The sequence below is a fragment of the Fusarium solani genome (assembly GCF_023522795.1).
Source record: "Fusarium solani strain SB1 chromosome Unknown bctg00000003_1, whole genome shotgun sequence".
NCBI classification, from domain to species: Eukaryota; Fungi; Ascomycota; class Sordariomycetes; order Hypocreales; family Nectriaceae; genus Fusarium; species Fusarium solani.
The window spans coordinates 47,111-73,335 of NW_027072154.1; the positions used below are offsets into that span (position 1 = coordinate 47,111).

General features: G+C 38.1%; 7 protein-coding genes across 7 annotated transcripts; 4 read left to right on the forward strand and 3 right to left on the reverse strand.

Moving 5' to 3' along the window:
- Window positions 1–599: 599 nt before the first annotated feature.
- Window positions 600–2,769, forward strand: MRS44_005579 (uncharacterized protein; the record flags this gene model as incomplete). Its single annotated transcript, XM_046281956.2, has 4 exons — window positions 600–1,133; window positions 1,193–1,603; window positions 1,657–1,679; window positions 1,746–2,769. 4 exons carry the CDS (start codon window positions 600–602, stop codon window positions 2,767–2,769), a joined length of 1,992 nt encoding a protein of 663 aa, XP_046140864.1.
- A 466-nt stretch (window positions 2,770–3,235) lies between these two features.
- On the reverse strand, window positions 3,236–3,773 carry MRS44_005580 (uncharacterized protein; the record flags this gene model as incomplete). Its single annotated transcript, XM_046270367.1, has 2 exons — window positions 3,236–3,447; window positions 3,500–3,773. The coding sequence occupies 2 exons, from the start codon at window positions 3,771–3,773 to the stop codon at window positions 3,236–3,238; spliced, it is 486 nt and encodes a 161-aa protein (XP_046140863.1).
- A 1,318-nt stretch (window positions 3,774–5,091) lies between these two features.
- MRS44_005581 (uncharacterized protein) lies at window positions 5,092–6,429 on the forward strand (the record flags this gene model as incomplete). The annotated part of the gene is made up of 1 exon (XM_046279867.2): window positions 5,092–6,429. The coding sequence occupies one exon, from the start codon at window positions 5,092–5,094 to the stop codon at window positions 6,427–6,429; it is 1,338 nt and encodes a 445-aa protein (XP_046140862.2).
- A 10,823-nt stretch (window positions 6,430–17,252) lies between these two features.
- Window positions 17,253–18,816, reverse strand: MRS44_005582 (uncharacterized protein; the record flags this gene model as incomplete). The annotated part of the gene is made up of 2 exons (XM_046272511.2): window positions 17,253–18,677; window positions 18,733–18,816. 2 exons carry the CDS (start codon window positions 18,814–18,816, stop codon window positions 17,253–17,255), a joined length of 1,509 nt encoding a protein of 502 aa, XP_046140861.2.
- A 1,428-nt stretch (window positions 18,817–20,244) lies between these two features.
- On the forward strand, window positions 20,245–22,182 carry MRS44_005583 (uncharacterized protein; the record flags this gene model as incomplete). Its single annotated transcript, XM_046278171.2, has 5 exons — window positions 20,245–20,339; window positions 20,394–20,426; window positions 20,482–20,831; window positions 21,255–21,536; window positions 21,701–22,182. 5 exons carry the CDS (start codon window positions 20,245–20,247, stop codon window positions 22,180–22,182), a joined length of 1,242 nt encoding a protein of 413 aa, XP_046140860.2.
- A 948-nt stretch (window positions 22,183–23,130) lies between these two features.
- Window positions 23,131–24,709, forward strand: MRS44_005584 (uncharacterized protein; the record flags this gene model as incomplete). The annotated part of the gene is made up of 4 exons (XM_065621440.1): window positions 23,131–23,259; window positions 23,338–23,661; window positions 23,732–24,166; window positions 24,224–24,709. 4 exons carry the CDS (start codon window positions 23,131–23,133, stop codon window positions 24,707–24,709), a joined length of 1,374 nt encoding a protein of 457 aa, XP_065477512.1.
- Window positions 24,710–24,893: 184 nt separating this feature from the next.
- MRS44_005585 (uncharacterized protein) lies at window positions 24,894–25,952 on the reverse strand (the record flags this gene model as incomplete). Its single annotated transcript, XM_065621441.1, has 3 exons — window positions 24,894–25,152; window positions 25,206–25,599; window positions 25,664–25,952. 3 exons carry the CDS (start codon window positions 25,950–25,952, stop codon window positions 24,894–24,896), a joined length of 942 nt encoding a protein of 313 aa, XP_065477513.1.
- Between the last annotated feature and the right edge of the window lie 273 nt (window positions 25,953–26,225).

Sequence of the window (26,225 nt, forward strand, 5' to 3'; positions counted from 1 at the left end):
AATCTCCCTATCGTCAACTGGGCCGGCCTCTTTAGTTTTTACGGCAGCTGCACAAGGGGGGGTTGCGACTCTAGGCGCGCGAAATTCGTCGACACCCTCCGCCTCCCTTCTTGCCTCTCTGAAATATGGTTCGATCTTGACCCCATGTCTCTCTGTGTAGGAGCGACCATCCCCCTTTCTGACGGACTCGCTTCAGTCGCGATTCGTGGCACTGTATGCTCTCGGCGGCGGGCCCGGTGGTCTGAAGTCTTGCTCCGTACGCCGAGAGGTCCTCTCTCTTCGGTACGGTACCTGTCACTCAAGATCAAGTTTGGCGTTGTCATCCTTCCTCTCAACCATGGCTTTTCATCTTGCCCCGCTTAGTTACCGGAACTCTTGGCACTGTTGGGTTCCCCGCCAGCCCGCATCCCCTAGAAAGACCTCCGACTTCAGGGGAAGCTTAGACGTCGATGCGAAGAACAATACAGCTGCATCTCGATTGGTCCCGCATAACACCTCTGGACTATAAGACAGGCAACAGGGGTTGTTTGTTCTCCTTCTAGGGCTAGACACATGCTAAGCAACACCTCCCTGTCGTCCCTTGTCTTCCCTTCATCATCATGAGCATCAGCGAGAGGCGCAACGCGCCGGTACCCGCAGTTCTTTTATGCGGTATCGAATTCTCAGTTTCGAAGGGCCAACTAGTCGACAATAGCTGCTATCCCAGAGGCAGCTCCAACCTCGCCTCAGCACCCAACTCCGCAGGCTCAAACAGCTATATGAGCATCCTCGGCTCTCCCATTGCTCCAAGGGATAACAGGGGGCCTTTATCTCCGACCTCCACCACCTCTTCAAGCATCACTACCGACATACATGCCCGCGCCGATTTCGATGAGATTATCCTCAATGAGCATTATCTTGCCTTCCGTGCCGTCCTCGATACCGGCGACCCCAAGGACAAACAGCAGCTCAGCAAATCCTGCAATAAGTTGCTACGCCTTACTCCCGCCCAACTCTATGAACTTAGCACCGATGTGTTCGACGAGTTGATGCGAAGGCAGTCTCCCGCAAGCCTCAATAGCCCTCCCGCCTTTCTACTCCCCAACAACGCCTTCAGCAGCCGGCGAAACCAGGCTAGGCAGAGGCTGTCAGCTGTCGGCCCACCCCGATTTCGAGACCTTGTGGCGGACGTTTATTACGAAATCAAACGAAGATTCCCTCATTTGCGAGAGCCTACCTCGAGCGGACGGAAAATCGCAAGTCGACCCAAGGCGACCTCGCTAGCCCTCGATCGAGCACCCCGTTCAACGGATTTGCCCCAAGGCGCCAAAGTTGCATGAGGGAACCTCCGCAAGCTCCATCTATGATAGATCCTAAATGGACAGACGCTTACGGGTTCTCTGCATCACCAAGTGTCCCCAATTTCCCCAGGAGCCCTGGCACCAATGGCGATTATAGTCCGATGCCGAAGCAGCCCGACCGAGATAACGCCAACGTTCCGAAGAGGCTTTCCATGGTAGAAGAGCATGACGAGAGCGAGAGCGAAAGCGATGAGTTTTCCCTAGAGCAGGCTGCGAGCAGCCGCGAGAGCACACGAAGCGCTGGCAGCGGCGTGACCACGAAAGTAGGTGCCTTAGATGCCTCTACCATGAGCACTAAATGACTAACAGGCCATAGACCAACGGCGAGCTCATTGAAGAGTATAAAAGCCAGTTGCGACAATTGAACGATAAGCTTCGTAGTATGTAAGATGCCATGAAGAATAGGGAGGAAGAAATCAGCGGCGTTCTGGACGAAGAACGTTCAAGAGCTACTGCACACAACCTCGAGAAACAGGAATGGGATGATATACGACTCGATCTCGAAAACAAGCTAGCCGAAGCGCAAACCTTGAACGACTCGATGAAGCAGGAACTACAACGGGTGCGGGAAGACAACAACGCCGAGACGGAGAGGCTCAGGGAAGAGGTCGCCTCAGCTCAAACGGAAGCTCGGGAAGCCCAGCAGGTGGCCGCCCAGCATGCTGCAGCTCAGCAGGCCCTGAGAGGTATCGAGCCAGTCGAGCCGGGCTCTCCACTTGAGCGGGTCAATGGGCGCCTTCACCATTCGCTCCTGGAGCAGCACCGGGCGCAACGGCAGGCAATGGAAGAGGTACGGAAGGAGATCAAAGAGTTTTTGCGTGAGATGCGGGCGCTCTCACAGCAAAGCAATTCGGTATACGAGCGACAAGCGGAAGAGCTCGGGCAGACCATTACGCGGCTCGAGCAAGAAGTGTTTGAGTGGAGGATTCGTTACGTTCGTGCCAAGACGCAGCTTCAATCTACGTGCGCATCCTCCGTTAAACTAGGGCCAAAGCACGATGCGATAAAACTCGACCGCGGCAAGAGCTTTGTCGACGACCACGGCCTCGTTAAAGATATCCACGTCACCGAGTTTCAAACAGCCATTGACGAGCTTTTGCACAAGGCACGCACCGATGATTTCGAGTCCGTAATTGACGCTGCGAAATCGGTCGTAGTCAGTGTGCGTCGTATTACCCACGACACCAAGGTGCCACGGAGCGACGACGGAGACTCTGCCCGGCAGCGGGCGAAGCTGAGGGGCGAGGTCTCATCGGCCACCAATAGCTTGATCACGGAGTCCATGAACTATGCCGCTGGCGCCGGGCTATATCCCCTCTCCCTGCTTGATGCTGCGGCATCTCGCGTCGCAGGTGCCATTGTCGACCTCCTCCGTCTGGTCAAGGTCCAAACTACTCCGGCAGAGGACTTAGAGGATCCACTAGGTTAGCTCTCATTGTGCGTGCAATTACCTGGATGTCTTAGGTGTTCCGGCTGGTACCTTAAAATTACAGCCCCAACATATTGGTCCCTAATGGCGTACGTAAACGTTGAGCAGCTTCCAGAGGGCCTGGAGGGCGTTAGGAGAGACTGGAACCCCATTGCTACGAAATACTGGGCAGGGTCTAGGGAAACCTCGCTTCCTCCAGTAAAGGAGGTCTGCAGGAACTGGGCCAAAAGCGATAGGGCAATAGCCCTTACCGGCGGTATAGTCTTGGCTAAATCATGATTGACCGAGTAGTTCTTTCGTCGCTCGTCACCGAGGATTATGTTACTGCCATAACATAGTTGGTTGTACGATGTTAGAGGAATTCTGGCATATAATGTCTAAATGACTGAAATACAAGTTGTGAAACTCATCTAGAAAGAAAGAGGGTGTCTACCGATCCAAATATAAGTTCTAACGAAGCCTAAACTCAGATAACAAGAGCGGCAACCGCACCGGCTGCAAGAACCTTGATAGTATTGTAGCCAACGTTTCCAGCCGCATTGGTGGAGGTTGAGGAGGCATCGGTCGTGGCTTGGGTCGCAATAGCTGCGTCGAGGACCTTAGAGGCAGAGACAATCCCAGCATTGTCGGGCTTGTCGCCCATTCTATCGCAGATAGGCCGGATCAAGTCAGTGCCATCTTGAGACGTTAGCTTTGTTGACATTCTCATCCAAAATACAAATGGGCTCACCTGAAGCTTCATCGAGTTCGCATCCGTGCTTGATGATGCAAGGTCCCATTTTGGCAACCAGGCTTCCCACGTCGGAGCAGAGACACTCAAGATTAGCTGCATCACAGCCAATTTGTTCGTGAATGGTCTCGAGGCATCCAGCCACGCATGAAGGGATCTCAGACACGAGACCAGGCAAAGTTGTCGGTTTTGGGGTCGACACAGTCGTTGTAGCGCGAACTGCCACGGCCAGGGCGAGGATGCGGAAGAGGATAGTGTTGGTAGGGAAGCCCATTGTGTCGTCTTGTTGTGAACTTGTGATGGAGCTGGATGAGATGATGGTCAAGAAGATGGGTAGTGCGAACACTTATTTATACCTACAAATGCTAAACGCCAGGGCCTTTAGGGGCCTCTAATCGTCTATTCTATTTCTATAATACGGCGAATCTACTTGCCTAACAGGAACTGCTTTCTCAAAGTGCGACACGATTTCTCCTTTGAAAGGGATCGCAGTCATCTCTTTCTGCGACATTTCATTGGTCCTCGCGTGAAAATGTCAGCCTCACCCACTTGAAGAACAGCACGGCGAAAGTTGGTGTTTCAAGAGTGGGCACGGAGAACGCCGTAGCCGAACACGTCGGCCGTGTTAGTGCCGGTCGGTTAGCGGATCGGTTCTGGCCGCCGATCCGTTTCCTCCGGCATCCATCGGCCCCCCACCAATCAGCGGCTCGCCGATTCTCAGGCATTGGCTTCCCTGATTGGCTGATGAGCCGTCGTGGGTCCCGGTTTTGGTCTAGGGTAGTCACGCTCTCACCGAGCTGTTAGTCCTCACTCCTTGCTCTTGTCCAACAGATTCGTTATTACAAGTCCAGAAATGGAAATTTGGATAAAGGGCGGCTTCGCTTTGCAGGAAATATCGGGCTCATTGAATATAGACAGAAGAATCAAGACAATTACCAAAGAAGGCAGCTATAAGCTGGCCGAGAAGGAGGTGTGAGGGAAACTGCTCCATTGTACCTATGAATGTCACACACGACAAAATCTGCGAGGGTAGTGTTGCCGCGCCAGTGCTAATATGGAACGAAAAATGTCTTTAATTACTATGATACGGAGACTAGACTTGGCCATCTTGTTATTTCCTGCGATGCAGCTTATGTAGTAGAGCCAGCCCAACTCCGGTGTTGCAATTCAGATCCCAGAACGCTGATTGGCCGTGCCGTAAAAAAGGCACCTTGTCTCAGCCACACTAAAAAGGGGCAGCTCCCTGACTCGTTGATTGAAAGGAATGCCCCCACCACCCCGAGAGCTACAGCGCTCATGAAAACCTGAATTGCATCCAACTTCTCTTATTCCTCGCGCCGTATTTGCAACCACAACTTACGATAATGGCTGCCACTGAGGCTGCATCTGCCAAGCCCAAGTTCAGGCGAGCTTCTGGTCCAAAAAGCCGCTTGGGCTGTATCACATGGTAAACCCCCAGCATTACCCCTGACATGCTCTTATCCCATACCTAACCAGGGCTTTGTAGCAAGTCGAGGCACTTGAAATGCGACGAGGAACACCCTTTCTGTCGCCGCTGTCACGATGACAAAGTTCGATGTGACGGCTACGCAATGCCTAAGCCCAAGAGGCAACGCAGAGGGCGGCAGCCAAAGACACAAGCTGTACAGCTGGTGGCTCAGTCCATCACCATTCTTCCAACTGTCAACGATTTCCCGTCATTGACAGATGTCGAACGACTCTATTTTCAGCATTTCTTACAATGGACGACAAAGCAGCTTTCAGTTTCTCCGGCTTCCAAAAACTTTTGGCTCCGTTATGCCCTTCCGATGGCACATCATTCCGAACCCATCAGGTATAGCATGATCGCGGTTGGCGCTTCTCATCGACTTTTCATGGCCAGGTCAATCGGTTTCTCACACCCTTGGGAACTAAAGCGCCTGGCCATTCACCAATACAACAAGGCCATCACGTCAATCCTGCCTACCATGGCTGTCAAAACCACATTGAGTATCCACCGCACTCTGGTCTGCTGTCTCCTCTTTGTCTCCTTCGAGGCTCTTGCCGGTCGGTATGGCGAACTTTTCCGGCATCTCCGCGCCGGCAATCAGCTGTTTCATGATATTCACGATACGCCGCTCCGAACATCTACGCCAGAGGAACGTGCGGTGACCGAGAAGCTTATCGAGATGTTCTGCCGACTGGGAGTGGAGTCGTCCAATTTCATGGATGAACATAGCCTTTTGGGAGTGTTGCAATGGTATCACAACAACCTTACACCTAAGGCGTCATCCGACCTTCCATTCAGGGACCTTGACGAAGCATCGTATGAGCTACGACAGCTTGACCTCCGACAAGAAGACAAGCCTTGGGATGTCGAGAGGGAGATTGAACCAGAAGGGAGCTATGGCGAAGAAGAGAAGCCGTCTAGCCTTGGCGATGCCCTTCGTCAATGGAGCTCGCGCTTTGAGGCATTCACCCAGCTTCAGGGGACACATCTGTCTACCGAGGCGGGATCGCAACTCCAGAACTTACGCCTACGCCAGCGGTTTTGGCAGCTGACTATCGATGCCTTTTCATCGGAAGATGCGTTGTCAAATCCCCAGATATTTTCCCCTTTCATGGCCATGGCCGAAAGCGTGGCGACGCCGTTTACTACCATGAACCAATCAACCTTTTCTCTCGACGGTGACCTTATTTCGGGCCTCTCTTTCGTCATGTCAATCACACGCGATAGTGGTATCAAGTCACAAGGCCTCAACTTGCTACGCAACCTCAATCGCCGTGAGGGCATTTGGGATAGCCGGGATGTCGTCAAGATGCACGAGCTGATAATGTCTGTCGGCGAGTCCAACAGCGAGCCTGAAGAATGCGATCTGTGGTGCGTGAGAGAGGCACCAGCTGGGATACCCGGGATTATTGAACAGCTACAGAGGAGACGAGGAAAGTAGAATTAGTGGTTCTAATATGTGCAGAGTCAGCACCTGCGTGCGCTTAGTAGAAACACAGGCTCGGATATATTGGCATCTGTCACGGCCCAAAACGACCTCAGGCCACGTGACAGGAAGGACCTATATTAGCCGACTAATCACGTATAGATCAGAACAGATCACGGCTAGTAGGCCATGATCCTCTCTGAGCCAGCTAGATAGATCATAATGGCTTAGGCCCTATAGGATATAATCTATTATGAGCTATTATATTATAAGAAGTATATAAGATATACTTATTATATTCTCTTATATAGAAGCTACCTTAGCTATTAATATAACTTAGTTATACTTAATACCCTTAAGTATATTACTAGATATAATTATATCTTATTTAAGATAATATAATATTCTCCTCTATTAATATAAACCTAATATAACTAGTTTATCCCTTAGGAATATATATAATTATTATATATTAATAGCTCTTATTTAATAAATTACTTATATTACCTTAAGTAATATTAAATATAATAATTACCTAGGTAACTCTTATAAATAATTATTAGTAGGTCTTACCTATTAATTATTTACTTATACTTATTTTAATTAACCTAGATAAAGATATAAATAATATAAATAGCTCTAATAATAAGGAAAATAAATAATTATAAGCTTAAATTACTACTATAAATATAAAAATAAATAGACTTTATAAACTTATTAAAAAGATAAGTAAAAACTAATATATCTAAAATATAGAGTATTTAAATAATATTTAAAATATTATTAATATAATAATTATTACTATAAATAAAAGAGATATAAGAGAAATCTTAAAGCTAAACCCCCTAGAACCTTTTAATAAAATAGCTTATAAACTACTTATATTTCTTACCTAACTAAGAGTATTTATAATATATTACTTAATATAGTTTACCTTAGCTACTAATAAGGTCTAATATACCGCGGGAAGACTTAAAGGCTATGCCGCTATATAGTTTAAACTTATTATAAGGGAATACCTTATAGTTTTAGTTAGCTAATATTTATTATATATTTATTACCTTTACTTAGACTATAAAGCCTTTAAAGTAGCGCTTTAATAAGCCTTTAGAACTATTAATAAGAAGGTATAAGCTAAAAGAGAAATTAAGATATTCTAATAAACCTAATTTACCTCGAAATATAAGATAAAATACTTTTAGCTTACCTTAAAGCTTAATTAAAATTAAGAACCCCTAATATCTTTTTTCTTTAATAAATTAAAAAAAAAATATAAGCTAAACTTTATAAAGAAAGCTAGCTTAATAACCTAATTAATTATATTAACTAAGCTATTAAGATTAATAACTAATAATTCTCTTAAAAAAAACTTTAAAACCCTAAGTTTAGTAATAATAAGGCTAATAACCCCTAATTTAATACTAACTAAAATAAGAAAAGAAATAATAATACCTCTTATAGTATTAAAGCTAGCCTTATAATACTTAAAGCTATATAAAAGGGTAAATAAAATTACTAAGGCCTTAAATACTACTATTATTATAAGATAAATTATATTAAAAAGGTTTATTATAAGAAATAATAAAATATTAAGGAAAGATATTATTAATTTAACTAATAATAACCCCTCTTAGAAAATAAGAAATATATTAATATAGCTTATTAAGCCTAATAAGAAAATAAAAAACCCTAAACTATAACTTAATTAACTAAGCTTATTATAATATTATAAAGTAAATATAATATATCTAGAAGAAATTAAGATAAATATAAATAAGAATTAAATAAAGAAATAGCTTATAGCTAAGTAAGATATATTAAGAAGTAATTAAAAGAAACCTAGAATATATAGTAATAACTACTTTTAGAATTAATAAAATAAAAAAGCCTTATATTAGATATAATAAATAATAAAAGAGTTATTATTATAATTACTAAGAAGCTTAAATAAAAAGAAGAAATAATATTAGTGGGATAAAAATAATAAATACCATTAATATTAGCTAAATAAGTAAATTATAAAAAAGCTACTATAAAAGGCTTTAATTATAAAAAATAGGTTATAAGATATAATAAATAATTAATATTATTATTTATTATATACTATAGGGACTATTAATAAAATAACCCTATATAATATAACTATAACTTATGCCTATAATATTAAATTAAAGTATTATAAAAGTATAATAAAACCTATAAATAATAGAAATAAGCTTATAATAATAAAAAACCCTAATAAATAAATTAGCTTACTAAGGTAAGTAATATTAATATTAATTAAATTAAGTTTAAATATAAGATAAAAAAATTATAAAAAGAGTTATATAAATTATATACTTAATAATAAAAAGTAAAGAAAAATAATAAAGAATTATAAAAAGAAAAAAACTACTTTTAATTATATAATAAAAATAATAATTAATATTAAAATAACTTATAAGAGAGATATATCTAAACCGCATAGAAATATATAGATATAGTAAATATATAAGAAATCTATATCTAAGCCTACTATAGGGATTTAGCTAAAAACCTATAATATTAAGAAATATTATTTAACCTATAAGATAATATAAAGATATATTTAATATATTAAGAATACCTTAGTATCTCTTAGATATATTATTAATATTATTAATATAAAAAATATAAGAAAGAAAAATAAAAATAAGACTATTTTCTTATTACCTTATTAGTTTAATTAAATAATAAACCTTATATATAATATAAAATAAAAGGCTATTAGATATTTTATTAATATAATACTATTAGTATTATATATATATAATATTATAAAAACTTATATTAAGTTATTTAAAAATATAAATAAATTATTTATAAGGTAAAAGATTAATAAAAGTAAGTTAATTAAGAGGAAGTATTAAAAGAATAAGAATTAATAACTTAGTTAAAAGATAAAAAAAACCTAGGATAAAAATAAAAATAATAATACTAAAACTAGCTATATAGCTAAGATAATATATATAATTATAAAGTATATAATAATAGTAAATATAAGTATAATTATATTAGCTATATATTATTAAAAAACTAAGAAACCTATTTATAAAAGGGCTATAAGTAGAGAAATAAGCTATAATATTATAAAAGGCCTTATATATTATTAAAGGGGGATTAATATAGAGATATTTTAAAATACTAATATAAATTAAAGGAAAATAGCTATATACTTTAATAAATAATAAAGCTAAGTAGAATTTATTTAACCTAAGGATAATAAATAAGCTTAAGTTATTATAGAAATATAAGGTAAAACCTTATATAATAATTAACCTTAAAGAGAAATAATTTAATTATAATAATAAAATTATTAATAATAAGATTAATTATCTTAAAGTTTTTATTAAAAGAAAAAACTAAAGAATCTTATTTAATATTATACCTATAAAAGGCTATAACTTAGTACTTAGGTACTTATAGTTATATTAATTTAACTTATATTTTAATTAAAGGATTAATTAAGTATTTTTTTTTAATAATAAGGTATCCTTTATAATAAATAATAACTTAGAAAATAATATAAGATCTTAAACTTTTATTAAAGGCGCTAAAAAAGTTAGGTAAAGATAAATATAAGATATTTTTTTACTTAAAGAAATATAATATAAATATTATAATAAATAAAAATAATAAAATTAATAAATAATTATATATATTATATAATAGTTTTAATAATTAGAAAAAAGCCTTAAGTAAATTAAAAAAAGACTAAAAAAAAAAGACTTAAAAATATATTAATAAAATATTATATTTATAAAAAACTCTTTATAAAAAAACTTAAAATAAGTTTATTATTATATATATATTATAATTTAGAAATTAAATTTATTAATAAAAAGTAACTTAGCTTTAATAAACTCTATTTACTTAATATAATATAATTACTAATATTAAAAGAATATATTAAAGAAATATTATAAAAAAGATATATTAAGGAAAATAAGTTATTTATTAAATATCTTATTATATTTATCTTAAAGAAAAATAAAAAACTTTATTTTTATATTAACTTTAAAATACTTAATATTATTATAATTAAGGATTAAATATTATTACCTCTTATTAATAAGTTAAAAAATTAACTTTTTAAAATAAAATACTTTATAGTACTTAACCTTAAAGAAGCTTATAACCTTATTTAAATTAAAAAAAGATATAAGTAAAAAACCACTTTTTATATTAAATATAAATTATTTAAGTACCTTATTATACCTTTTAGACTTATAAATATATTTATTATATTTTAATAAATAATTAATAATATATTATAAGAATATCTAGATATATTTATTATATATTACTTAAATAATATTTTTATCTTTTTTAAAATAAAAGAAAAATATATAAAATATATCTATAAGGTATTATAAATATTATAAGATATTAATTTATTAATAAAACTTAAGAAAAATAAATTTTATATCTTAGAGGTAGAATTTCTTAAATATATTATCTCTTATAATAAGATATATATAAACCTTAAGAAGGTTATAGTAATTAAGGACTAAAAGAAATTAACTAATATTAAGAAAGTATAAGCCTTTCTTAGTTTTATTAATTACTATTATAAATTCCTTAAATAATTTAAGAAAATTATAATATTATTAATTAAACTTATAAAAAAAAATAAGATATTTATATTTAAAAATAAGGCATAAAAAGCCTTTTATGTAATTAAGAAACTTATCTTAAGTAAATTAATACTTAAGATATTTAATTTATTTTAATTTATAAAACTTAAAATAAATATATTAGACTTTATACTAAGAGCTTAGATTAGCTAATAAGATAATAAAAAACTCTTATACCTAATTATATTTTATTTCTATAAGCTATATAAAGTAAAACTTAATTACTTTATTTATAATAAAGAATTTCTTATAATTATTAATGCCTTTAAGGAATTTTAATATTATCTTCTTAGAAGTAAATATTAAATTAAGGTATATATAAATTATAAGAATATTACCTATTTCGCTAAAACTTAAAAACTTAGTAGATAATAACTATAATATATTAAATATCTCTTAAAATTTAATTATATTATTATTTATATTAAAGGAATAAAAAATAACTAAGTTAATACTATTAATTAATAACCTAACTTAGATATTAAGAAAATTAAAGTTAAAAAGTAATATTTATACTTTACCTTAGAGAAATACTTTAAATAGAAGTTTATTAAGTAAATATAAAAGTTAGTATTTTTATTAAAGTATTTTATATTTATTAAAAAATATAAATAATAGATTATAGACTTTATTAATTATATATAAAGATATTAATAAAAAGAAAATAAATTATAGACTTATAAAAAAAACTCTTTATCCTTAATAAAGTATTTTAAATTATCTTTAATTATTATTACTATTAAGCTATATATTATAAAAGTCTAAAAGAAATAACCTAAGCTATATAATAATATTATAATAACTATAAATTTTTATATAAAATATAAGAATATATATTTTATTATAAGAAATATTATAAATAAATTAATTAATAAATTTAGGAATAATAAAAGAAATTAGGACTTTATAAATAATCTAGAGTTATTAAAGTATTATATTAAACTAATAGAGCTGTTTATATAATAAAATAAAGTAATTTACTCTTAAAATAAATCTTAAAATATAATAAATAACTCTTAGATATTAAAAAAATAAATAAATAATAAGTCTTAGATAAATTATAATATAAACTTATATGCGAGATATATAGTTATTAGCTATATAAATACTAAGGAATTAATAAAACCTTAGAATAAATTAAAATAATATTTATTTTTCTTAGAATAAAGAAAATTATTATAATAATTATTAATTAATATAACCTCTATGTAAAAACTAAGGTATAATATTATAAATCTTATAAGAAATTATAATTACTTTTAGTTATATAATAACTATAAGACTTTATTACTATAAATTTTATTATTAAATTACCCCTATTAAAAGAACTAGTTATTAAAAACTTTTATAATAATATTCTTATTATTATAAATAAACTTATAAAATTTTCTTATTTTATATCTTATAGAGAATTAATAATAATAAAAAAATTTACTTATCTTTTTTATTTTTATATTACTAAGATATATAATATATTATTTAAAATTATTATAAATTAAGGATTATTATTTACCTTAAAATTCTAATAGAGCCTTATAAGATACTTAGGAATTAATTATAAACTCTTTATTATATATTATAAAGAGATAAATAAATAAACTAAATATATAAATTAAATACTAAAATAATACCTTTAATATTATATTAATTATAAATAAACTAATTAGGTTAAAAAGCTATTAGCTATATAGCTAACTTATAATATAGCTATAAATAAAAATATAAAGATTATATTAGCTTATATTAACTTTAAATTTATATTAGATATATATTAATAAATATAAGATATTATTATTAACCTTAAAATAATTTTTATTAGTAATTAATTAAAGAACTTATATAAAGAAATAAAAATAAAACTTAAGTTTATTAAAAATAAAATAATAAGCTATATTAATAAAAAAAAAATTAAGGGATTAATTTTCTTAAAGAGAAATATAATTTATCTTATAATAAAAAATATTAAAATAAAATATTAAAATAAAAAACTTAATTATAAATATATTAGACCTTATAAAATTAAGTAAAAAATCTTAAAATATAACTATAAATTAAATTTACCCCCTAAGGTTAAGCTTTATTTAATTTTTTATATTTTATTACTTAAATTAATATAAAATATTATTTAAGTTAAGATAAGTAATAAACCTAATATAAAAGTTAATAAATTAGAAGAATATATTATAAAAGTTATTTTTAATATAAATAAAATTAATAATAAAATAATATATTTTATTAAATAAAAAGATTACTTAGACTTAGAAAATATATAAAAACCCCTAGAATACCTTATTAATATATAATATCTTTTAAAAGACTTCTATTAATAATATTAAAAAGAGATATAAACTTAAGGCTAATAGCACTCTAATTAATAATATCTATAATACCTATAGACTATATAGTAATTATAGCCTCTAATTTTATCTTTTCTATCTCTTTTAATTTATCTAAGGAATAAAAACTATAAATAGCTATTTTAATACCTTTAATATATAATTAATACTTTTAGCGATAAAGCTAAGTTAAATAAGTTAAAACCTTATTTACCCTTACTTAAGCCTCTTAGGCCTCTTACTATAAATATAAAAAATCCTTTTTAATATATTTTTCTTTAAAATCTAAATAATTAAACTCTTAGTAAATATAATTTATTAAAAAATTATTAATAAAATAAAAAAACTTATAGGTAAAAATATATAAATAAGTATTAAAAATATTTATTAATATATTATAAGAAAAGCTATAATAAATATATTCCCTATAGTAATTTAATTTTTTAAGTAAAGCTATATAATATAAGCTATAAAAATAATAAGATAAATAGGATATAATTTTAAATTTAAAATAATTAATAATATTACTTAATTTAATAATAGCTAATTATTTCTTAAAAAAAGTAAGATAATTAAATATATTAATAAAAGATTTTTATAGGTTTAAGATTAATATATATATATAAAAGAATTAAGGTTATAAATATAGCCTTAAAGATAAGACTAATAAAAAAGAGATATTATATTATAGCCTAAGATAACCTTAGGCTATATAATAAGAAAGACCTATATTAGTTAATTAATTATATATAAATTAAAATAAATTATACTTTATATGCTATAATCCTCTATAAGTTAGCTAAATAGATTATAATAGCTTAGGCCCTATAAGGCATAATCTATTATAAGCTATTATATTATAAGAAGTATATAAAATATACTTATTATACTCTCTTATATAATAACTATCTTAGCTATTAATATAACTTAATTATATTTAATACCTTTAAGCATATTACTAGATATAATAGCCCCTCTTATTTAAGTATAGCGCGATTAGTCTCTCTACTAATATAAACCTAGCATAACTAGTTTATCCCTTAGGAATATATATAATTGTTATATAACTGGTTTATCTCTTAGGAATATATATAATTATTATAGTATTAATATTATAAGAACTTAATAAATTCGCGCTTTTTTAAGTTTAACTATTAGTCTTAGCGTATTACTTCTTAGATAATTACTTCCTTATATAGTTAGTATATAGAAGTAATTATTTAAGGGGTAATATTAGAAGATTAGATATTCCCCTTAGATAAGATTTTTATAGTTTTTCTTTTATTTAATCTAAAGCTATTACTATTATATTTTTTATATAATGCCGCCGCTTAATAAGGTTAATCTTAATATTAGCTAGATTATAGCCTTAATACTAAGGAAAAAGCTTAGCCTAAAGCCTAAGCCTCTTATAAAGTAGAAATTAAGGAGAATCTTATTAATTTAATACCTAGAAAGAAGCTATTTATTAGAGTAAAAAGTAAAAATCCTTATATAGCTAATTTATAGCTATATTATAAAAAAGGGTTAAAAAAAGAAGCCTATAGTTTATAATGCCTTAAGGTATTTTAAAATATTAAAAGGAATAATTTATAAATAGTAATAAAAGTATAAGTTTTTCCTTTAAAAAATATTATTAGAAACTTTACTTTAAGTAGCTAGGCCTTAAAGATTAAGTATACCTCTTTTTTTTAAAGCGCTATACCTAAGGGAAAATAACTATAATCTCTTAGTTTTACTAAAAGGTATAAGCTATTTATAAAGAGTTATATCTAGATTAAAGCTCTTAGTTTTTTTTATTATTAATTAATAATAAGGCTTCTTTTAATATTATAATATTATAAAGTAGTAAGTAATAAAATAATTAATTAAAAGGCTAGAGAATTATATTAATATTATAAATAAGTTCTTATAATTTATTAAGTATATCTCTATATTATAATTTTAATTTTAAGCTATTATAATAATCTTAAACTTATTAAAATATTTATTTTATTAATACCTTATATTTAACTTAAATAAGACCTTAATTTTATTTAAGTATCTTAATAGCTTTACTTAGGAAATATATAATATATAATTAGTCTCTAAGAAAAATAATTATAATAAGTAAAATAAATAATAAGCTATCTTAATTCTTTATATATTTATAAATAATAAATTTAGGCTTTAATTAATTATTATATTTTATAATACTTTTATTAATAAAGGTAGCTAAAATTATAAAAAGAAATAATATCTTTATTCCTTTAATATTAATATAAAATTTAATAAAATAATATATAATAATAAGAAGCTTTTTTTTTCTTAAATTAATAATAAGCTTTTTCTTTTTATTAAAAAAAAAAAAAAATATATATTACTTATAATAAATATAGCTATATTTTATAAAACTAAAAGAATTAAAAAAAAACTAAGAGATAATAATATTTCTTTTATATTTATCCCTCTTAATTATATAAGTCTTTTATAACCCCTTAATATTATTATTAATATTTCTTTTAAGTAATAATTATAAGAGGTAATTAATAAATATATTAAGTAAATAAAAAAAAAAATTTTTTTTTAAGTAATTAATTAATAATAAAAAAGTTATAATTATTTATATAATTATTTTTACTTTAAAGTATCTTAATATATAATTAAAAATAATTAAAAAAGTATTTTTAAATTATAAAATAAGTATATATCTTAATAAGATTAAGGACTAATTAATTTAGATTAAAGATATACCTTTTAATTAAATTAACTTTATTAAATAAAAAAAAGCTAAGAAAGTTATTATTAAAGATAAAAACCTTATAAATCCCTTATATAATAATAAGGAATTTCTTATTATTAATAATAATAAGCTTTTTTTATATATATAATATTATAAAGAAATTATTAAGTAATTATAAAAATAGCTATAAAAAAAGGGCCTTAAGGTATTAAAGAAAAAAATAAATTTAATTTAATAATTATAAGATAATAATAACTCTTAGAAATATTAAAAAGGAGATATAATATATATTAATTAATTAGATTATTAAAATTAGTATTTTTAAAAGTCTTATTAACCTTATTATTTTATTAAAAAAAACCTTTTTTTTTTTATTATTTATATTCTTTTCTTAACCTTTAATCTATTTTTAATACTAAAAAAATATATATATAATATCTATAAAGCTAATAGCAATAGCGGCTATTTTTATTATTATAATATTAGAGGGTAGCTTTAATAAAAGGTAGAGGTTAGAAGTAAGAATAAACCGCCTACCTATTTTTAGTAGGGGATCTATTTTACTGCCTATCCCCGCCCTCTATATGGCTTACTAAGAGACGCTAGTTAAACTCAAAAAAGCGCGAATTTACCAAGTTCTTACGGTATATTCATAGGCGTCATTGGGAAAGATTCGTTGAAATGGATGGTTGGTGAAACCGTATAGGGCAGGAATGGACTCGAAATACTTGTACCAAAGACACCTCTTCTGGGTGTTTGATAGCTAACATGCGAAGCGTCCAGGGGAAAGAGAGTGTCAGGGTCACCCTGTAAGAATGGAAGCAACTGCGACCCTGGCGGTGGGTACACCCGGGTCTGCCCGTGTGTGTGAGGTGAGGCTGGCCCACCCGCAGAGAATATTAGCAAATGAAAGACCCATGCCGTCGAACTCGATGTTTGATCTACATAAGCCAGATTGGAGAATGGGTACAAGTGAGAGTAGCCAGTTTCTCCAGCCTGACAATCAATATGACCACCAGAAGTTCTATGATGCTTCGTAAGACACCTGGCTCCGTAGACGGAAGTGTTTGCAACACGAGTGGGCTATGTTCTCCAGCTCGCTTGACCTAAACCAGCTATTCAGGACTACCCATCGAGCTTGAAATAACCCCTCCAAAGCTGAGCCAGCTTTCCTCGAGGGTCCCATTTTCTGGCAATCTGCTTCAACCTGTGATGGCTATCCTTGCCATATCGCTTCTGAACCTGCTGCGTGTTTCCTGCATAGTTCATGTATACGAAACCATTGTCAAGCCCGCGCTTCTTTGCCATGCGCTCGATCTTGGCAATCAGCTGCCGTGAGCTGTCCTCAATGAGCCTGTCCAGCCGTGCGTCCTCCCAGGTTGTTGTCAACTGTACTATCATCAAGGGTCCATCCGAGGATTCCAGGCCCAGAGCGTTTCCGCCGTTCTTCTGCATTGCGGAGAGGACATTTACGGGAATAGGCTGAAAGACCAGGAACGGGGTAATGCTACTTCCTTTGGCGGCTCCAAATAGAGCGGCATTTCGGGCTTCAAAGAGAGGCACGATGTCGGCGAACAGGGACGCAGAGGTAGCAGAGACGGTTGTATCCCACCATGTTTGCCGTGAGCCGTATGGGATGTCTATTATCCTGGATTGCGTCGAGATGTTGGTGACCAGTATGGAGTTGGAAATAGGCGATGGGATAGACTGAAACTGGGCAAATACAAGAGGAGTGCTGTCCGGTGGTGAAGGAATGGTGGCATGATAGAAGCTGGTGAGAGCGATATACCCGCCGAGGGAAGGCTGGTAGGTTAAAACAAAGTATGTGTGAGCCGCCGGGTCGCTCGGTAGGCCATTGACAGTCAAGTTCTGGAAAAGAGGTATCAGCGTGGCGTTTAAAGCACCCGGGAAGATCAATGAGTTGGCCCACAGGTCGCCCTGTTCAAAGGAAGCCAAGTCAAAGCGCGTCACGATGCCGAAATTCGAGCCACCTCCTCCACGAAGCGCCCAGTATAGATCTGCATTTATCGTTGGGGACGCATTGACAATGTCGCCTGACGAAACCACGACTTCAAAGTTGCGCACGTTATCGAAAGCCCACCCTTTCAGGCCAGAAAAGTACGAGATACCGCCTCCGAGGATTAGTCCGCTTACGCCGACGTCTGCGACACGCCCGCCCACGACGGCTAGCTTAAGCGGGTCGAGGGTTTCGGAGACATTAATCCAACGGTTGCCCGGTCCAACGGAGACAGTCTGGCGATCGGCCGAGACAGTGATGTCGTTCAGGTACACCAGGTCGACCGTCACGCCGTCGGCGATGTTGGAGCCCCCGGCAAAGGCGGTGTGTCCACCACTCTTGACTGTGAAGGGCGCATTTCGTGATGTGAGGATTTTGATGACGGTCGAGACTTGCTCCGTACTTCTTGGAGTCACGAAGCATCGAGGATGCACCTCAGCTTGTCGATCTGACCAGAAATTGTTGGCCTGAATGTAGGGTGTGGTGTTGGGATATGCCACATTGCCTGGCAAGGCTGCTGCGAGAGTAGTACACTGGAAGCCATCAATGTCAATAATGAGCCCGCGTAGATGCAGCCGGTATCCATACCGCGTCGCTTGCGCAGTCCAGAGAATTCTCTGCCAACGCCAGCCGTTGCAGGCCAAGGCCGAAGGCCAATTGAGCGAGTCTCATCCTGATATTGGCAATCTGTATCATGGAGTTGTGTGAGCCGCTGCCTCAAGAGTCGACGAGAAACCGTGAAAAGAGATGACTCAGATGGGAGAGCCCATGATGACGAAGGAAGAGAACGTGCAAAACGAAGGCTGGGAGCCGGGTGGCTACCCCTCAGAACGTAAGCAACTAGTCTAGTTAATGCATGTACTTGGCGAGGGAGGTTCAAAGCGCTGGACATGTCGATCTCAAGCCACAAACAAGGACACACGATATTGATTGGCACACTTGCGGACGTCACTTGGCCGACTCCGCTGCAAAATCTCGTCCCGATCAAATACTGCTGGTTATTGACCATGTTCTTGGGGCCAACATGCCTCGATGAGTTCGCAGTCAGAATCACTGGACCTGAATGAGTTGTTTTGTAATCACCTAGCAAACTCTGGATTGAGCGGGCTGGGTAAGATGGCCAAGATAAGACAAGCAGAGCAGCTATTGGAAAGTGGCTGGGAGGTTGATGACTTGGCTAAGCCGCCACCGCTGAGCTGCGACACAAGTGTGCGCTGGGCACCCACAGGGCCACGGCATGGTTCTCAGATACCTTAAAAAGCACTCAAGGCCACTTAAAAGTCGGGCAACCCAACAGTAACTCCATAACTCGTTCTCTAGCCTCGTGATAGCAATGGTCTCATCTGTCTGCGTTGCCTGTCGAGAGATATTCGCCAGGCAGGGAAAGCTCTCATTTGGCACCTCGTACTCCTGCAAGCGGATAAGATCATCTTTCATAGCTGTATATGCCGTCTAGTGCCACTGCCAACTGATAAGGAGAACCGTTCTTATGGCCATCGTGAGAGACACTTTTCGCACAATGTAGGATACTCATCCAAGGCGCTCAGAAAGTATCGGGTAGGTTACGGTAAAGGCCCAAAATGGCTTGTGCCTAACATAGGCTAGATGAATGAATTGGTCTTGCTGACAGAGCATCTTCGCGTGGATGGGATGGACCCGGCGCTCAATAACCCTGGACACTGGTTCGCGAGTGATTGGTACTAACTAACCCAACTTGGATATGGCTTCTGGCTTGTACTTGAGCTCCATGGGCCAGGTATTTATTTAATCATTTCTCTAAAGATTGCGATAAGTAAGATGGAATCCTAGAGTGTAACGCCTGATTGAGCAAGTTTAATATGTAGGGAAGCTGACGAGCCAGAGATATCGCTCTTATTCTCTTGTTCTCCACGCATTAGCGATAAACTTGCTTGAGAGATGCTTCCCCCCGTAATCTGCTTCATACGCGGCTATCCACTGCCGCTTCCCTACTTGTTCCCCGCAAAAGAGTCCCTAACTTACCCCTTCCCATCGATTTGATCAACTCTTCTCCTTTCTCTTCTTGCAACCTCACCATACCACACCGCCACTTAAAACACCCTCAGACAATAAGAGAGCGACATGATAACAGTATCCTCTTCTTTGCCTAATCACGGGGCGAAATTCGGATCTGAAACGTCTCGAACCCGTCGCTCCAAGTACACTCTCGTTGCATGGTGCGGGTTCTCAGCATCCCCCGTCGATTCCAGAGCCTGAAGCTAAATTGACAGTGCAGCCTCGAGTGCCAACGACGAAAATCCAAGGTAGGCAGATGTGCGACGAACGGCCGCTATAGCTTAGCTAAAATCCGCGGTCTAGTGTTCCGGAGAAGATGAGTGTGAACGTTGCCGGAAGCGCTGCGTGCGGTGCGACTACCCAGCCCAAGGCCGCCAACGCAGCGTGCGAAAGCCGCAGTGCCTCGATAAGCAATATCACCGGTTTCAGTCGGTTCAACCCGCCCCTGCACGATTGGACTGCGCAGAATAGACCAGATACCGTCAGCGCCCACGATGGCATCGCCACTGACACGTTCTCCGCTGACCAGGATGACTTCTGTGGCTTCAAAATCAGGTGTCTGGACGATCCAAGCCCTGTTGCCGACAAGCGATGCCGCAGGCGAGGCCACCGAGGCCTGCACCAACAATCACGACGCTCATGTTGCACTGTGTGTGTGTGTCAAGAAAGTGCAATACGAGGGTTGCTATTGAATCGGCCGAGGCTCCACCAGCCAGTGCCGTCCACCGTCTAGCTATTTGAGCTCCAAAGACGGAACTTGTTTCCTGTCGGAATTTAATGTCCAATGTCTGCGGTGTGGTTGACATGGTGCACGCAGGCTGTGGAATTAGCCAGAATTAGGAACGTCATGCACGACTCTTTCGGGATGGGGTTGTCGGAAGCGGAAAGGGTTGAAAGGCGGAACGTCTAGTTACATGCCGTGTTATACTTCCGCTCCTGCGTGAAGACCATGCTCTAATAAAGGCTCCTCTTTGGGCTCTCACACGCGTAATGTTTCTTGACCCATCGTATTTTTTTCGCCCTGTCCTGTCTGGCCTTTATTGCACCCCTCTTCAAAGCTATGGCTTCCTTTATAGTCACTGTTAAAGATGTGGATGCGACCGTACTCGCCCAGCGAGTCGCCCAGCTAGACAAGCTTGAGGCCGGCACTTCCAAGTCCATCGAGGTCTTTCGAGACGTACCGGCCCCGGAGTATCGAGAGACGAGACGGAATGGCACGCATGGTTTTGTGAAACCATCAGAGCTTCCTTCTGCCAAGAACCTCAACATTGAAACGCGGGGTGGTGCTAGCATGGCCCTGCGCATCATCAAGCCAGCGACAGGTGTTAGCAAGGGTACCATGTTGCATTTTCATGCAGGTTAGTGGTAATTGCCGATTTACACTCCGACTTCTCCGGTACGATAACCACCGCGTGTCACGTGAGGAACGTCTACTCGTGTATGGAACCGCTTCTGGCCAGGACAATTATTTGCAGGCCCTGGCCAGCGCCCTAAGTTTGACCGCGGTATCCGTGGATTATAGACTCGCATCCATTCCCGGCAAGTCAACACGACGCTACAGATTCTGTCTTGTTTGGTCTTTCGCCTGAAGGAGAAGCCAAGCTCGGCGGCCCGCTCCGCTTGCATGCAGGGGAGTCAGCTGGTGCCTATCTTGCCGTCTGGACGGCCATCTCTCTCCGAGATGACCATGGCATTAAAGTGAAGGAGAGATTGGTAGGTTTGCTGTGCAGCTACGGAATCTATGACTTGTCTTACACACCGTCGCTGCTTCGTCATGAACGCAACGTCATTGTCGGTCGCGAGAGTATGGTTCGACTTGTCGACGCAGCTTTCCCTCGCGGCGCCGTCCCAGACCGGAAAGCACCAAATGTGTCACCGCTGTACGCTGATCTGGAGAACTTGCCGCCCGCCCTGTTTCTGTGCGGCACTGCGGACTCATTTGTTGATGACAGCGTCTTTTTGGGCGCGCGTTGGAACCACGTCGGTAGTAGGGCAGGGGTCTAGTTGGTAGTTGGTCCCTGAAGGGTTCCATGCTTTCTCACTGATCCCAACGGGGGAAATACAGAAGGAAGGGGTTTCGGATGTCATCGCATTTGGATTGTCAGTTATGTGATGCAGTAGGCCATAGCAGCGTCATGGCACCATAGATGAATATTAAGAGCTGATTGAGGAACGGAAATGAACGCGTCCAGAGGAAGAGACTTTGCTGCTGGGACTATGGATTCAGAAAACCTCGTGCCCTTGTGACTTGAGCATCTTCCCCGACGACATGAACCATTTACAAGCCTGTACGTCATTGAGAATACTTGCAGCAAACGACAGGCGACCGCAGTCCATGAGGATAGGTATGTCGGTCCAATTCACTCGGCGAATGGGATTGCTGCTCAGTGTCTCTTTCCTGCACCCCAGTTTTACGACGGAAATACAGCAGCCGCATAACATGTGCGTTTGAAAGCCCTTGATTGCTAATATTGCCGTTCGGACTGGGAAAGCTTCCATAATGCAACCATCCTCCTGGTCCTCCTCCGCTCCCGCCCCCGCACTCGGGCTTCAGGATGCCGGACGGTTTGGTGACCTACAGTCCACTGTCATCCAAGACTCTGGAGACCAGGTTACACATGTCAACATGATTGGGCACGTGCGTGGGGTTACGGGATCGGAAACAACTTCTCCGCAAACCTCGTAGAGTTCCGCCGCCGGTTACTGCCAAGGTGTTTCCGATGTGATGATCATCCGCAATTGTTGACGAGGCCTTCATGCGTGCGGGTCGACGATGAAGAAGGGAATCACTGTGAAATATTTAGACAGAGAAGCCTTCCACAGCATGTTGGTTCGGCCGCAGCATTTTTCTCTGATCAATTCACAATTCAATATCCAAGACGGCCAACTCTTCACTCAAGAACTTGATCTATCCATCCCACTCCACCAACGTCACTTCAATCCAATTCCATCATGGCTACAGAATTTTCCCGAAACTCTCTCCCAGGCACCGAAAAGCTCTCATCTAAATGGAGCATGACGACTGACCTTAGTGGCGCAAACCCCCCGGTGCGCCTCGAGGGAGAGATCGGTGACGTCGTCGTCCGTGGCACCATTCCGCCTGCCATCAATGGCACCTTTTACCGAGTGGCTTAAGACCCATTAACTCCTCCTGGCAAGGGCCATGTCGCCATCGAAGGTCATGGCGTCGTGTCAGCATTTCGCATTAGCAATGGTTCGGTCGACTTCAAGATGAAGTATATCCAGACCGAGCGATACCTGGTTGAACGAAAGGCTAGGAAGAGCCTATTTGGGCTCTACAAGAATCCTTGGACGGACCATCCTTGCGTCAAGGGCGTGGTTGACTCGACCGCTAATACCAATATCGTCTACTGGGTCGGACGCCTCCTCGCTCTGAGGGAGTCGGCTAACCCCTACAGCGTTGATCCAGATACGCTGCAGACTTATGAATATGACCCATTCGGTAAACAGGCCGACTCGCAGGTCTTCACGGCGCATCCAAAGATTGATCCCTTTACCGAAGAACTCATTGTCTCTGGCTATGAGGCCAAAGGCCCCGGGTAGCCCTGACGTCGTCACCTACGCAATCGATAAGAATGGCGTCGTGCGGCACGAAACCTGGGTCAAGTCTCCATATTTAACTTTCATTCACGACATGGCTTTGACTGAGAACTGGATCGTTCTCGTTCTATGGCCATTTGAAGCCTGTGTCGATCGCATGAAGGCTGGTGGCCGACATTTCGCTTACAACTACGATCTCCCTGCCACGTTCATCGTCATTCCTCGCCGCCCGGAAAAGGCGAATGCTGACTGGAAGCTCGGCGAGTATCGCACCTACAATACCACCAACTGCATGATTGGTCACACTGCGACTGGTTGGGAGGAAGACAGAAAGATTTACCTCGAATGCTCCCGCTCGAATGACAACATCTTCCCCTTCTTCCCCGCCGAAGACGGAAAAAAACCAGAAAATACCATCGTGGACATGGTTTGATTCGAGATCGACCTCAGCCAGCCCTCTGGAAGTGATGCGGCTGCATCCAAGGTCGTGCTGGACATACCCAATGTGTTCCCACGGATCGACGAGAGATTCATGTCCAAGAAGTACGAGATCATTTTCTGTTGCATCTTCTACCCCGGATACAGCGATAACAAGAAGCTGCTGTTCAGCGGCCTCAACGCTGTTGCAATGGTCAACACGCGCACTGGGGAGAAGAAGATGTACTGGCCCGGTGAGAATTGCTATTGCCAAGAGCCTGCCTTCGTTCCGCGCAGCGACGACGCCCCCGAAGGTGATGGCTGGGTCATGTTCGTTGTCGAACGACGTGACCTGAATGTCAGCAATCTTGTTATTGTCGATACTCGGGATTTTGAAACTCCTATTGCCGTGGCAGAGCTTCCGCTGCGCGTGCGTCCCCAGATCCACGGTAACTGGGTCGACGCTCGGGATTTGAACAACAAGCCGCTTGTAGCGGAACCTGGCGAGATCAAGCTGTCTGGCAAGGCCTGCAATTTGAGAATCGATTCGTAGAGTGGTACGAGCTAAGCAGACTCAACCTGAGACAAGGCACGTGGGCATTGCGTTTTGCGTACGCCATCTTCAAGTCATGGGAAGCTGCTGTGGAATAGATATGCTCTCTTTTCCCCGAGTACCCTCTGATGAAATGCCTGAATGGAACCTTGATGGCCTTGTCCTTCCTGCCTCAGCTGGGCTTTCAGTCCTTGCTCATAGCTCTCAGCAGGTCCACAGACACACTGTCTCGCATACTGTCCTGCAACCACCCAGGGAAGCCGCGTAGGAGGGAAACCCATCCTAGGCTCTCGGGCACGACTATCTGTGCGCCATATGTAGAGTAGAGCTGGTCGACAATTCTATCAGCTACCTCTTCAGGAGTCACAGTAGGATCCCGCATCTTCCCCTGCTCCTTGAGCTTTGCGATCATCGGGGTTTGTACCCATGTTGGGTGCACAACGCTGCAGGTCGTTAGTCAGAGGAGAGAATCTAGACCGCAGTTGGGAGTCATTACCTAGTCCGCACCATGTGTGCTTTATAAATATGTCTCAGTTCCTGCGCGAGGCCTTCCGAGAATGAGAGAACTGCGGCCTTGGAACATGCATAGTCGACGTTGCTGGCTTGAGTACTGAAGGAGGCCATGCTCGCTATGTTGACGATGTGACCGTGGTTTCGTTGCACCATGCTTGGAAGAAACTCCTTCACCAACAGGATAAGCGCGATAATGTTCACTTCGAAGAGCTTTCGGATCTTGGGTTCAGGCAGGTCCAGGAGTGGCATTGCATTTCCAATACCTGCATTGTTAACGAGGACAGTTGGGTCGCCGTGTTCTTTGCGAACGCGATCTGCGACAGAGGCGATGGCGGAAGGGTCTGACAGATCGACTTGGTAAAAGAAGGTCCCTGGCACTAGAAAATGGGAATTTAGTTGGTGCGATGTAGCAAGCGACTGAGTATTGCGGAGAATACTCACACAGTGCACCTTGGGGCCCATTCAAGTCCAAGATGATGACTTTGACGTTCCTCCGCGCAAGCTTGGCAACTATCGTGGCGCCGATACCACTACTTCCACCAGTGACCACCACGACCTCTCTTTTCCAGTCCCAAGACTTGTCAGTCAGATAATTGTTCACCTTTCTCCGACTCATCCATTTGCTCAGCCTGGGCAGCAAGCTCAAAGCCAGCAGCGCCGCGGCCCCGGCCTGGACTTTGGGCAGCTTGGCAAGGTCTGCAACTCTTGCCAACATCTGCTGCTTGTCCATTGCGAGAAAGAGCAAGGCTAAGTGTGATGGGAATAGAATGCGGGAGGTGCGAAGGATGGTTATCGAATTCTAAGTTGTCGCTAACAGCATTAGAGACTAAATTGAAGATATCGTGCTGACTTTTCTCGATTTTCTTCATCGTTCATCCTATTTATAAATAGCACTCTATATCAGCCAAGTTACTTCTTTTCTCATCCTCTAGCACCCTAGTTGACAAGCCTTGGTTGGCCCGGTCGCCTGGCCCGAGGGATCGTCTTTGCCAAGAGAGCGGGC